Here is a 14,450-nt window from a genome sequence, read left to right on the forward strand (position 1 = left end):
AGAAAACAAAGTTCCTGAAATGCCTCATTAGTAGTCCTGCCTTTAACTCCATGACTTGTCAACATCACACATTTCCATAATTTATGCCTATATTAAAAGTAGAAATGAAGCTAATTAGAAGCTAAAAACACAACAGAGCTGCCTGGAGCGGTGCTGACTCAAGCATGTGTGAGCTGACCAATCAAGGGGGGCTTGGTATGCAGGAAGAGAGGGGCGCCTTAAAGAGACTGGAGCTAAAACAGAGCATCTCAGTCAGAGGGGGAGCACGGTGCTGCTGCAGTGGACAGTATGAGGAAACAGATGTGTTTTTGAGCATTAAAGCATGTAAACCTATTTTTAGTAGTAAGCCAAAGTAAAATTATGAACATGAAAATGATTGAATATGTCTCCTTTAAAGTACATTATACTAATATTATCATACGTTATGTTGTTGTTGTATATTTTAATGATCCTATGTAGCCAAATATAATTAATTCATATACTTCAGCCTTATTCCACTGTATTACTACCTAATTACATTGTAATACTTTGTGACATCTCTGAGTATTGTATTTGTTACACAAACGCATTTGTTTTTTTAAACTTTTGATGCTCATTAACAACAACACTGGACTGACTCCCTAAAAATACAATGAAACAAAATGACTATGATTTACCAATCGATGTATTCAAGAATTTTGAAATATTTTAACTGTCTTTATTTAAGAAAGGCAAACACTTTCAGATATGAATATCTTGTATTTTGAGGGGGAAATTGAAACCGGATATTTTTTATTCTCTTTCAGTTTTTTTCAGTTTTTTCCTCTTTCTGTTATTATGGAGAAAGAAATTCTTACGAGTGGAGCTCTTTGACCATCTAGTGGTGACTTAGTATTGTACACCTCAACTGCTTCATGATATTGACTTGACTACACTCCAGTGTCTGTTCCCCCTTTTTTTAATATGTAAAAAAGTATATTCTTATAATAAATAGAAGAAACATGTTCAATATAGGGCTATATATATATATATTTTCCAGGTTTGCACCATGAGAAACAATAACAACGGAAGACTCACCACCTGGAATCACTTAAAGACGATTTCAATCATGTGATTGGTGGTCTCAACCACCAGCAGGTGTTTTGAGTTTACTCGTGCTTTGTTCCAGCTCATTCCCTGCTGTACCACCCGTGGCTCAAGCTCCCAGCCTGGCAGTGCAGGCTATTGTCTTATTAGTACAGGGAGCAATGGTTTGAACTATTCCACTCTTGTCCTGTCGAAACATGAAAAGCAACTCTGTTTTCATTTTGTGGTTTGGATTCTGTTGTTGGGAGTTGCCGCATGAGTTTTTATTATTATCTCACCGTGCAGGCCACTACTTTTTGTTTTTTTCTTTGTCGTGTGGTGACTCACACTCAAAGTCATTACCTTTCAGCCTTTTCAAATACAGTAAAAAAGGAACAAAGTGGTGCTTTCAAGTTTTATTTATTCTGTATTCCACTCATGTTACATGGAGAATAAAGAAACTAAAACACTACTACAACTAAATCATGTCCTTGAAGATCCTGTTAAAGGCTTTACTCTTCTTCATGACCTTTCTGTAAAAAGAAAAAAATGCAATCAGAACTTTTTATCCCTGACAAATTATTAGCGTTACTCACTGTGCATCGCATCATTCTGAATGTTTACTGACCTTGGCACCAGAGTCACGACTCTTTGCTCTCAGCTTGTTGACCTGAGTCTCTGCGATGTCGGCCCTCTCCTCGGCTTCCTCGAGTTCATGCTGTAACTTGCGCAGCTTGCCCAGATTTGTATTGGACTGTTCCTCCTATAAAAATCAACATCAGAGAATGGAAAAGAGCAGCTGCAGCACAGTTACTGATAAAAAGGCAAATGGACTATATTCTAGTAAATGAAGGTGCAGTATTTTGGCTTACAGCCTCCTCTGCAGTCCGCTTGTAGGATTTAACTTTCAGTTGCAGCTTGTCCACCAGGTCCTGCAGACGGCTCATATTCTTTCTATCCTCCTCCGTCTGTTAAATTGGAAAATATTGCTTGTTAAGGCATAACTTTTTATCATTTGGTGAATGTTTATGACAGAGTCTGTAGAGTATACCTGGTAGGTGAGCTCTTTGATGCGCCTCTCATACTTGCGTACACCTTTCACCGCGTCACTGCTTCTCTTTTGCTCCAGATCCACCTCATTCTCCAACTCTCTCACCTTGAAAAGAACAGTTATGGACGCAGCTTCTGTTAATGCCATCGAAACCTGTATTGTGCACTTTACTGCCAGGCAACACAGTGGAAGTTAGAAATACTCACCCTGGCCTCCAGCTTCTGGACCTGCTTCTTGCCACCTTTCATGGCTATTTGCTCAGCTTCATCCAGACGGTGCTGCAGGTCTTTGATGGTTTGTTCCATGTTTTTCTTCATACGCTCCAGGTGAGCGCTTGTGTCCTGCTCCTTCTTCAGCTCCTCTGCCATCATGGCAGCATCAGTAATGGCCTTCTTTGCTTTCTCCTCAGCGTTTCTGCATTCCTGCACCGCCTCCTCCACCTCATTCTGAAGCTGAGCTGTGTCGCTTTCAAGCTTCTTCTTCTGGTTCAGCAGGCTGGTGTTCTGCAAATTGTTTTACAGTGAGCACATAAATAACTTGGACATAATTGCATATTATCATACTGTACAGTGATAACAGATTTGGACATACCTGAGAGTGAAGCAGCTGAACTCTCTCACTGACATCCAGCAGTTCCTGCTCCGCCAGTTTACGACCTCTCTCGGTCTGCTCCACCACAGACCTCAGCTCATCAAGTTCAGCCTGCAGCAGGTTGTTACGTCTCTCCACCATGGCAATGTTCTCCTTCAGATCATCATTGGCACGGAGAGTATCATCCAGCTGCAGCTGAGCTTCCTGTTTGGAAAGATTTTTTTTATTATTCAGAACATCTAAACTGAATATGCTGTTTACATGAACCGTATTAATACTGAATATAGTAAAATTCTAAATTGTAGTGTATAGTATATTAGTGTATGTAAACATTGATCAGAATTAGGCCTACCTTCAGATGAGCATGGACTCCCTTGAGCTGCTTCTGAGCCTCTGCTGCCTGCCTGTTGGCACAGCTCAGCTGGATCTCCATCTCATTGAGATCTCCCTCCATCTTCTTCTTCACTCTGAGAGCCTCGTTTCTGCTGCGAGTCTCAGCCTCCAGGGAGCTCTGCAGAGTGTCTGCCACTCTCTGATGATTACGCTTGGCCTGCTCCATCTCCTCTTCCTTCTCAGCCAGCTTCCTCTCAATCTCAGCCTTCACCTGGTTGAACTCGAGCTGAACTCGGAGGATCTTACCCTCCTCATGCTCCAGAGAGGCCTGTTAAAAAAAATAAATCTGTGTATATCTTTCACGGTATCAGAAATTCCATCATATTGATCAATTAAACAATGGCACGTTCAATATACGACAGTATTTTTGTTCACCTCAGCTTCCTCCAGAGCAGATTGTATCTCAGTCTTCTCCTGCTCCAGCTGTTTGCGGATCTTCTCCAGCTCATGGATGCTCTTTCCTCCCTCACTAAGTTGCTCAGTCAGGTCAGAAATTTCCTCTGTTTGGTCATATTCATTTTATTTATGTTTTCCCAACCTCACAATTGTATTCAGTATATATTAAAAGATAAATTGTGTTTTATTATATCTTCCTACCTTGGAGATTCTTATTTTCTCGTTTTATGGTCTCCAGATGATCCAGAGATTCTTCATAGGAGTTCTTCAGTTTGAAGAGCTCAGTGCTGAGGGAACGAGCCTCTTTCTGGGCACCTTCCAGCTCAGTCTGGGACTCCTCATACTTCTGCTTCCACTCAGCAAGGACCTGGTTTAATAAAATGTTCAGTAGTATATTTTTAGATTAGATTAGATCGGGTTATTAATTCACCCATTCACATTTTTCCCTCAAGTGCTGTTTTTTCTGTCTCCCATTACCTTGTCAAAGTTTCTTTGTTTCTTGTCCAGAGCTGCAGCAGCAGCATTCGATCTCTCCACATCCACCATGAGATCTTCAATCTCACCCTGAAGCCTGTGTTTGGTTTTCTCCAGGGAGGAACATTTAGCATTAGCAGCTTCAACAGCTTCTTCTGCATCCTGCAGGCGCTGGGCCAATTTCTTCCTATATGACAAGGACATGATAATTACAATAGTTATCAATCCTTCTCAAAAACATCTTTGTGCTGTTGAAGAGGAGGCAACTGTTCTTACTTTGCTTCCTCCAGCTCCTCTGTCCTTTGGATGGCATCAGTTTCATACTTGGTTCTCCACTGAGCCACCTCAGAGTTGGCTTTGGACATGCTGCGTTGGAGCTCAGCTTTGGCCTCTTGCTCCTCCTCAAACTGCTCCCTCAACAAATCACAGTCATGGCGTGCAGACTGCACTGCATGGGCAAGTGCATTCTTGGCCTGGAAGGAGATAGTAAATGCTGTCATAAAATGATCTATCTTTCTATCTGGAAACTTCATTCATTGTAATTTGAGATACCTTGACTTCCTCCTCCAGTTGTCTCTTGAGGTCTTCAACCTGCTGAGTGTAGGACTGCTTCCCTCTGGTCAGCTGAGAGATCAATGAGTCCTTCTCCTCCAGCTGCCTGGAAAACTCACCTTTAAAAAATAAATGTTTGTAAGCCCCCACATCAAGCTTAAATTGGTGTTATATATCAGTTTGCAGCTTGTAATTTTAGAATTTTTTTTTTTTAAATATGCCTTTCTTCGACTTAGCGTGATGCTAAATGTCACGTAATCAGTATCAGTAGCAATGTAAAACACTCACTAAAATGTTAGCGTATGTTAAACTGATTACCATTTTCAGTTTGAAGCTTTGCTTTCTGCATTGTGAAGTCATTGATGATACGCTGGCCCTCCTCGGATTTCGTCTTGTATTCAGTCATTTGATCCTCCAGTGTGCGGCACATTTTCTCCAGGTTGGCCTGAGTTAAATTACATTTTCATATTGATATTAGTCATAGAATGTATATGACCAAAGCAATATGTTCTGTATGTTATCATCTTTTAAATAACATAGTATTTTAGGACATACATTACTAGCCTTCTGTTTGGAGAGTTAAAGCAACATTATGTAGGAATTGGTATTTTGAGTGAACTGACAATGTCATCTCTGTAAGGTTGCCAGGAGCTAATGCCAGCAACCACTTAGCTATATTTAGTGCAAATACAGGAAACAGGAAAACAGCCAGCCTGGCTCTCGCCAAACAAAGTCTGCATACGTGCACCATTAATTGTGCTAAGCGACGAGATGCTGACACGTAGCAATCTGCTCATCTAACTCTTGGCCATAAAACAAATACAGCATATTTCACAAAATGCTAAATACTTACATATGCATTCAATGAAGACTGGTTTTGTTTGTCTTACTTTAAGTTTGACGATCTGCTCCATGTTGGAGACCACATCATCCAGCTCCAGTCTGAGCTCGCTCTTCTCTTTCTCCAGCTTCTGTTTGACTCTCTGCAGGTTGTCAATCTGCTCTCCCAAGTCTGCCACGCTATCTGCATTCTTCTTTCTCAGGGTAGCAGCGGTGGCTTCATGCTGCAGAGTGGCCTCTTCAAGGTCTCTACGCATCTTCTGAAACTCAGCCTCCCTCTTCTTGTTCATCTCGATCTGGGCAGAAGTGGCCCCTCCGGCCTCCTCCAGCCTTTCGCTGATCTCCTCCAGCTCTCTGGCCAAGTCAGCCCTCTGCTTCTCCACCTTGGCTCGGGCAGCTCGCTCTGCTTCCAGCTCTTCCTCCAGCTCTTCAATACGAGCCTTGATGACATTTATTAGATGATCATACATTGTGAGGAGCAATTCCCATAATGAAAAGATGATAACACGACAAATGAAACCTGTTTGAGCATTTACCTGTAACTCCTTCAGTTTCTTCTGGAGTTGAGAACTTATGGCTTGTTCATCCTCAATCTTACCCAGCTGCTGGCTGATTTCAAAGTCTTTCCTACAATTAATGACAAAATGGTTTGCATTTGTAATCAGCTTTTTGTAGCATAATGGGCATCGTGTTTGTTTGAAAAAGATTATTTTTTACTTTTTGAGTTTTTCCTCCAGCTGCTGCTTGTCATTCTCCAGGTCCATCACACTTTCTTGGGTTAACTTTAAGTCCCCCTCCAATTTTCTCTTGGCTCTTTCCAGATCCATCCTTACTTTCTTCTCTTGCTCCAGTGATCCTTCAAGCTAACAGACAAAACATCCCAAACATTTGCTCTCTGCGTTGTGTTTCCAGAAGGTGGGATTTAGTCTCAAATACTGTACTTACATCATCAACTTGCTGTTCCAGCTTGGCTTTGGCCTTGGTCAGAGTGTTGACTTTGTCCTCCTCACTCTGTAGGTCGTCCAGTGTTTGCTGATGAGCCTCCTGAAGAGCTTTCTTCTCTTTGGTCAGCTTAGCAATGATTTCATCCAAAGCTGCCATCTCTTCAGTCAGGTTTTTAACCTTAGAAAGCAGATCACAGCTGGTGTGAAGTCAGGTATTTAGAAACATTCTTCATGAATACATGTAACAGGTTTTTGAACTTGCAATAACTGTTTTTGTTGGCAACCTGTTGTTATTTCAACTGTGATCAACACATTGAAACATCATTACCTTTTAGGTTGACATGGCTAACTTGTTAGCATACAGTTGCAGACACAAAGCACCATTAAGACTGATTTAGAGTCATGTTTTGGCCACCTGTTAAACTCTCAGTTTTTCCAGCGAGTAGCAAACCGCCTGTATGCTGACGATGCTAAAACGTTCCTGACAACTGCAAGGTCAGGAGATAATTCTCTATGGGTTTGGTGTACTAAGAACAACCTCTCTAGCTGTTTAACATTAGCATCATAGGTACATTCATTACCTTGTTCTCTGTGGCATGCTTTTCCTTCTCCACTTTAGCCAGAGTCAGCTCCAGATCATCAATGTCCTTCTTGAGTTCTGAACATTCGTCCTCCAGCTTCCTCTTCTTGGCAGTCAGCTCTGCATTCATCTCCTCTTCATCTTCCAACCTCTCTGTCAGCTCTTTGGATTTGGCCTCAAGCTGGATCTTACTCTTGATCAGACCCTCACAGCGCTCCTCAGCATCTGTGAGATTGTCTTGTTCCTGCAGATGGAACATTGTGTTATTTATCACATTTTTACAAGTATACATTTGTCAGTTTGAGGTAGAGCGAATGACTGATCTTACAGATTGGACTTGAAGCTGCAGGTCGTTCTTCTCTTGGAGAAGAGTGACCATCTTTTCCTCCAGCTCTTTCTTGCGTGCCTCAGATTTAGCATAAGCCTCTTTCAGCCTTGTGAACTCCTCCTTCATGTTTGCCATCTCCTTCTCAGTCTCCGCTGATTTCAGCAGAGGTTTGATCTTGAAGTACATCTTCATCCAGGGCCAATTCTTGACACCCATGAATGCACGGATGTTCCACTGGATCACCAGTAAGGAATCCCTGAAGATAAAATCAGTCAGCTTGAATCCTTTTTTCTGTACCTTGCCTTTTTTTTTACATCAAATGTTAAAAGTAATGCTCTAACCTGCGCTCAACAATTTTCTGGAACTCAATCCTGGCAAGTAGTCCTCTGGATCTCGCTTGAATACCAGTAATGATGAGAGCGAGACGATCGTCTCTCATCTCCTCAAGAACACCCAGTAGACCAGCTTTGAAGAACACCTGAAATTGACAGAAAGTTTTTCTTAACCTTACCTTAGGGCAGTTATTAATTTCAAAATGTAACCCTTCTTTTTTGCAGAAACAGAACCAACCTTTGTGTGACCCAGTTTATACTGCTCATGGTCAATATCCAAAGAGCCCAACAGTTTTTCTGCTGCTTTCTTGTTGTCAATGAACTGTCCTTCTGGGATAGCATTAGGATTCAGGATGCGATATCTGAAATGATACAACAATAACAATGACTTTGCAAATAAACCCGAAGAACATATCATGGGCCAAGCCACTATGGATCCTACAACATCCTCCCTAGCCCGTCCAGCCTTTTCTGTTGGCGTCTGGCAGACACAACAGCATTCTCAAGTAAAGGGGATAGCTGGAGGATCTCATGAGTTGCTGTGCAAAGGTCCTTGGGGGAGGGACACTACTGGTGGTGAGGACAATAACAGATGCCACCTGCACAGGGATTATCACCAGCAACAACTTCATCCAACAAGAAAGGACACACATTTGTTAAAGAAAGGGCAAACCTTCTTGGAAGGCAGCTCTAGTTTCTAAATACCATCTCAAAGACTACATTGAGGTAAGACATGGTCCTTACTCTCCAAACAGCAAGGCAGGTTGTCCTGCTGGAATTGACTGTCCTCTGGGAATACTGGATAACAGACTGGGGAGGTTTTGGCTGTGGCCAGGGAGCTTGAAATACCTGCATAGAGACTAGTTGAAGAAGCCTTTGCAGCCAACTTGCCAAATTGGCACACATTTGGGACACCATCCTTGGCTTTTGCAAACAGGACGACTCTCAAACAGCCATCAGGAACATCACTGATACCACAAATGAGGCAACAAGATGACAGTGGTCCATAAGAGGTGATCGATGGACCACACAAACAACTTGGACACAATTTGGGGCCTGATCAATCCTTGCCTGACAAGATAATATCTCTGATCACTCTATCCAAGCACATTGCATGATTTGTGAATGAGCAATAAATAAACATTGCTTGACTTGCCTTTGTTTGAAGTCTCCATACTGGATCCTGTTAGGGAATCCCTTCCTGCAGATCCTGATGCCCTCCAGCACACCGTTACAACGCAGTTGGTGCATGACCAGAGGATTCTCCATCGCCCCAGGAGTCTTGGTCTCATTAGGGATGATGCAGCGCACAAAATGGGGATGAGTTGACCTGAGGTTGGTCATCAGCTTGTTCAAGTTCTCCTGTAAATCAAGACTATAATTATCAACAGGCTCCATATACCAAACTTAACATATACTCAACTTAATACATATTTTACCCTGTGCAGTGCTGACACAGTCTGGAAGGAAGAACCTTTCTTCTTTCCTCCCTTTCCTCCCTTGCCAGAATCAGCTGTGCAGAAGATATACATATGTAAGTCTAAGTTTTTTATTTTTTTCCTTCTTTTTATCCTACATAATTTAAGGCTGAATAATCAGTATGGTCAAAGACCCCTTACCTGATTCTGCACCAGCATATCCAGCAAACAGGACACCCAGTAACTTCAGGTTGGACTTCTGATAAAGTCCAACTACGGTCTCATTCAGTGGGTCCTTGTTCTTCACAAGCCAGTTACCGATGTTGTAGTCAACAGTGCCAGCATAGTGAACTAGGGAGAAATGAGCTTCTGGTTTCCCCTTAACAACCCTAGGCTTTTGGAAGTTGGGGCTTTTACCCAGATGGTTGTCATACAGTTTGGATTTGAATGTTGTGTCACTGGCTTTGGGGAACATGCACTCCTCTTCAAGGATGGACATGATGCCCATGGGCTGAAGGAAGGCATTGAATTGAATCAGAATTAATTGTAGCTAGAATTGTTGGATTAATAAAGAGTAGCTTACGTTTGTGACATTAACCCTGAAATCAGTTTAACTCAGTACTGACCTTCTCAATGAGTTCAATGCAGGCTGCCAAGTCCATGCCAAAGTCAATGAACTCCCACACGATGCCCTCTTTCTTGTACTCTTCTTGTTCCAGCACAAACATGTGGTGGTTGAAGAACTGCTGCAGCTTCTCATTAGTGTAGTTGATGCACAGTTGCTCAAAGGTGTTGAACTAGGAAGGTCATTCAATGAGAGAAGTTAGTTAAAGGCCTGATTTTTACCCCAACCCCACATTTTCAAGTGTCCCCTTGCCGCTTACAACAGAGTTACAAGAGGGAACGGTTGAAAAGGACAACCCTTCAATACCTGCATATGTCATCAGTTGTTGTCAATGGTGTTTATGTAAATAGAAGCAACTGGACATTTCCAGTACGCCATCTTCAGCTGTGGTGACTTGTCATGCAATACTATGGTAATCCTGGTTTTATCACGATGCCATTTGCTATTCATCTGGTGGAGATAGTAAAGCATGGACGCTTGCAATTCATTAAAAAACTTCCCGCTATCAATCAAGTCAGTTATCGAATAAAAAAGAACGCTGCTTCATTACCTGGCCAACCCCTGTTCCTACACTTCCAGACTGCACTGATATTTGAGGAGCGGTACCAAGTACAGCAATTTAGCAACTAGACTTCAGTCAAAGTTTAAAGGATTGGAGTGCCACTTTGAAATATGACATGACATGAGCACACTAGTAGCATTTGTTTTATGCTTGTTAGAAAGAAAGGAACCATAATATATTAAAAAGACAGAGAGTTCTCATAACCCTTGGTTTGAAGTGTGCTTAATCAAAAATTGCATGTGGAGGGCCATGTAGCACTACCACTTCACCCAACCCTCTATCCCAACAAGAACTGGGGCACCCTATGCCAAAATGTAGGTGTTGAACTAAGTAGGAGGAGCAAGGGGTGTATATCATATATTTTGTAGTCACATGTCCATAAAATCTTTCATACTCACATCAAAGATCTCAAATCCAGCAATGTCCAGCACGCCGATGAAGTGCTGGCGGGGTTGCTTGGTATCCAGAGATTGGTTGATTCTCACCACCATCCACAAGAACATCTTCTCGTACACTGACTTGGACAGTGCACCAATAGAGTAGTAGACCTAGACAATTGCAGAAAATCAATGATATTAAACATGAACTCACTTTATTCTTCAAACCCCCAATGGATTTCAGTGCACTGCCTCCATCTTCAACTTACTTGCTGCACGTTCTGACCTTTGGTGACCCACTCGTTGCCTACTTTTACTCTCGGGTGACACAGGCCCTTGATGAGGTCAGCAGAGTTCAAGCCCATCAGATATGCAACTTTGTCCACATCTGTATATGGATTTTGAGTAGGAAAAGCATTTATTAAGTTATATCTGTCAAAAAGTTTCAGATAGGTTGCAGTTACACTCTTGATTTAAAAGAATAGAAGTAAACTGTTATTTATTATCCTAATAATGTTTTACCCTCTGTGCCATCAGGCTCTGCTTGCTCTTCCCTCTGCTTCTGTTTGAACTTCATGTTTCCATAATGCATAATGGCACCAGTCAGCTTGTAAATGCCGTTCTTCTCCTCTTGGGTGAAACCCAGGACATCAAAAGCATCCTTAAACATTGAAATTAAATTTGAGTTAGTTGTGAAGTATGTGTGTTTGTTTTAAAGTTGCGATATGTAAGAATTGGCCACGTGTCTAATTTGTACACCAAACAGGAGCCAAACTGAGTAAGAAACCACCCCAGTGTTTTTGGATTGATGGCAGACTGGACTCTACAGTGACTCACTATCACCTCTCGTGGTACTAGGTGGTATTAAAAGACAGGACAGGTTGGACAACACTGGAGCAAACTGGCTAGTATGCTAACTCCAACAAATATCTCTGCAACACAATACAACATAGATGTCTGTGACGTAACATCATAATGGTTATTTCTTCAGATTCTGTTGATAATTGTATTTATTTATTAACTCAAATCTTGCTTGTCTTGGGGGACAAGCTGGAGCTTGCAGGGGTGGAAACCTCACGTCCTGGAATCTCGATTACCTCACCAACCAGCCACAGTATGTGAGGATTTGGGACTGTGTGTCGGACACAGTTGTCTGCAGTACAGGGGCCCCACAGGGAACAATCATGGCCCCTTTCCTGTTCACCCTGTACACCGCAGACTTCTCCCACAAATCACCCCACAGCCATCTACAAAAGTTCTCTGACGACTCTGCTATCGTCGGACTCATCAGGGACGGGGACGACAGAGCCTACAGAGAACTTATTAAGGACTTTGTGGACTGGTGCCAGTGGAACCACCTCCAGCTCAACGCGGGGAAGACCAAAGAGCTGGTGGTGGATTTCCGCAGGTGCAAACAACCCTGCACACAGGTGAACATCCTGGGAACGGACATTGAGATGGTGACATCTTACAAGTACCTGGGAGTTCACATGAACAATAAACTGGACTGGACTGATCACACTGCAGCAACATATAAGAAAGGTCAGAGCAGACTCCATCTGCTGAGGAAGCTCGGGTCCTTTGGGGTGCAGGGGGCACTCCTGACAACTTTCTATGACTCTGTGGTGGCATCAGCCATTTTCTATGGAGTAGTCTGCTGGACCAGCAGCATCTCGGCAGCAGGCAGGAGGAGACTTGATAAACTTATCAAGAAGGCCAGCTCCATCCTGGGATGACCTCTTGACCCCAGTGTAGGTGGTGGGAGAGAGCAGGATGATGGACAAGCTGTCATCGCTGCTGGTGAAGGAGTCCCACCCCCTGCAGGTCACTTTCACAGCACTGGGCAGCTCGTTCAGCAACAGACTGATACACCCTAAGTGTGTGAAGGAGAGGTATCGCAGGTCTTCCTTCCTGCTGCTTTTAGACTGTACAATCAGCACTGCTCCCATTAGACCTTACTCTGCACTGTGTATTGTAAATAAAAATTCACTGCTATTAAGTTTGTACAATATCATGTTTATATGTATATACAAGTCTATTCTATTTCTTACCTTTTTAATTATATTGTTAATGTTTGGCTATTGTTTTTTTGTAATATTCTGTCCTTTGGCTGCTGTGGAAACCAAATTTCCCCATTGTGGGACATGAAGAAATTCTGATTCTGATTCTGATTCTTCTTCAACAGGCTGCCTGTTTCACTTACATCAGTAGCTATCAGCTCTTCTGAATCATTGATGGAAGCTACGGTTGTCTCTCCTTGGGAGATGAAGGAGTAGTCATAGGGGTTGTTGGTGATGAGCAGCATTTCTGTTAAAGAAAGACAAATTTCAGTCTGTTTGTATAGGACATGTCTTAAGGCTGAAATATATTCTATGTTTCATCCAGCGCTCACCCAGCAGTTCTGGTTTCTGTTGGGACAGAATCTGGTAGAAGATGTGGTAGTCTCTCTCAGCCTTGAGCTGATAGGTGACACGAGATTTCTCCAGCAGATCTGACAAAATGTAATTGGTGTTAAAGTTTATTTCTGACCTATGAAAACTGTTTTCCTACCTTAAATTATTTATGTACTGTGAACTTACAAGTTTCAATATCAGCTGAAGACAGTTTCCCACTGACTCCAAAATGGATTCGAATGAATTTACCCTGTGATGAGAAAATGTTGTTTGTATCGTTCGTGCAACACAGTCACATCTGCACATGTACTCTTTGAAACCAAACTTACAAATCTGGAGGAGTTGTCATTTCTGATGGTCTTGGCGTTTCCAAAGGCCTCCAGAGCAGGATTGGCCTGGATGATTTGATCCTCCAGGGTGCCCTGCAAGTTTAATGGGTGCCAAAATTTAGGTCACAGAAGTAAATTTATTATGTATATTATAATTCACTTATAAAAGAAAATGGTTGAAACCAACCTTTTTCTCTTGAGCAGCATCCTTCTTGCCAGAAACAGCTGCGATGCTGGCAAAGTACTGGATGACTCTCTTGGTGTTCACAGTCTTTCCTGCACCAGATTCTCCACTGAGAGTGAAAACAATCGTGAACTGAACATATCATAGAGACAAAACATAAACTCTGCTAATTTCAACTAGATTCAAATATAACTTCTATGAATTACTTACGTGATAAGAATTGACTGATTTTCTCTATCTGTAAGATTTAAGACAATGTTAAGTAATAGAACGTTTTCCAGTAAATTTCTGGATCATGTCAATGTTGACAAAGAGCTGAACTCACCTGACAGCATGTACTGGTAGCCATTGTCAGAGATGGAGTAGATGTGAGGAGGAGCTTCACTCCTCTTCTTTCCTCTGTAGGCATTGACCACCGCCTTATCGTACACTGGCAGCCACTTGTAGGGGTTGACAGTAACGCAGAACAGCCCTGAGTATGTCTGTGGAAAAAGATACAAATCTGTTTTTATTGGATTAAAGATTTCTCACAGTGAAGACATGAGTAGATTTGTGATCTTTACTCACGTAGATCATCCATGCTGCGTAACGCTCTTTGAGGTTAAACAGCACAGCAGGTTCATGGAGGAAGGTGAACATCGCCATGTCCTCAATTTTATCGAACTTTGGCGGGTTCTGAGGGTGGATATCAGCCTCCTTATGGACGACAGTCTGAAACAATTTACCATGGAGAATATCTCAATATAAATTGTTGTACAAGTCATCAAAGCTGTTTGTTTGACTGCTGTGTCACAACCACTTTCCCACTTCCATTAGTCAGTGTAAATCTGACTTACTTTTCCGGCCTCAGTTTCCACGGTGACTTTGTCGCCATCTCTGCTGGTGACTTTGGCTTTAATGTATTCCACCTCAGGGTCGGGCACAAAACACTGCCTCTTTATGTCAAAGGGGCGAGTCTGGGCCTCCAGACGCTCCTTGTCCGACTTTCTCAGGAAGGAAGCGGCAGCCCCGAATTCTGCCATCTGGGCGTCACCCAT

General features: G+C 42.4%; 1 protein-coding gene across 1 annotated transcript; it reads right to left on the reverse strand.

Annotated features, from left to right (window-relative positions):
* Positions 1–1,556: 1,556 nt before the first annotated feature.
* LOC141014444 (myosin-6-like) lies at positions 1,557–14,450 on the reverse strand. Its single transcript, XM_073488245.1, has 37 exons — positions 14,250–14,450; positions 13,981–14,124; positions 13,739–13,895; positions 13,624–13,651; positions 13,417–13,522; positions 13,230–13,322; positions 13,087–13,150; positions 12,900–12,998; positions 12,711–12,814; positions 11,030–11,168; positions 10,777–10,895; positions 10,529–10,678; positions 9,570–9,740; positions 9,145–9,454; positions 8,965–9,038; positions 8,682–8,887; positions 7,764–7,887; positions 7,535–7,671; positions 7,194–7,449; positions 6,867–7,109; positions 6,287–6,463; positions 6,059–6,204; positions 5,878–5,968; positions 5,392–5,781; positions 4,820–4,946; positions 4,502–4,620; positions 4,226–4,422; positions 3,953–4,136; positions 3,677–3,842; positions 3,455–3,579; positions 3,039–3,347; positions 2,687–2,890; positions 2,302–2,598; positions 2,096–2,200; positions 1,917–2,012; positions 1,673–1,807; positions 1,557–1,577 (listed from the first exon to the last, which is right to left on the reverse strand). The coding sequence occupies exons 1-37, from the start codon at positions 14,448–14,450 to the stop codon at positions 1,557–1,559; spliced, it is 5,814 nt and encodes a 1,937-aa protein (XP_073344346.1).

This window comes from Pagrus major, chromosome 19 (assembly GCF_040436345.1).
Source record: "Pagrus major chromosome 19, Pma_NU_1.0".
NCBI lineage: Eukaryota > Metazoa > Chordata > Actinopteri > Spariformes > Sparidae > Pagrus > Pagrus major.

Coding starts and splice junctions, on each gene's coding strand:
- LOC141014444 (XM_073488245.1), bottom strand. CDS start 14,450: ATGGGTGACGCCCAGATGGCAGAATTCGGGGCTGCCGCTTCCTTCCTG. Junction 6,205..6,286: donor TGGAACAGCAAGTTGATGAT/GTAAGTACAGTA, acceptor TTTGTCTGTTAG/CTTGAAGGATCACTGGAGCA. Junction 1,578..1,672: donor GTCGTGACTCTGGTGCCAAG/GTCAGTAAACAT, acceptor TTCTTTTTACAG/AAAGGTCATGAAGAAGAGTA.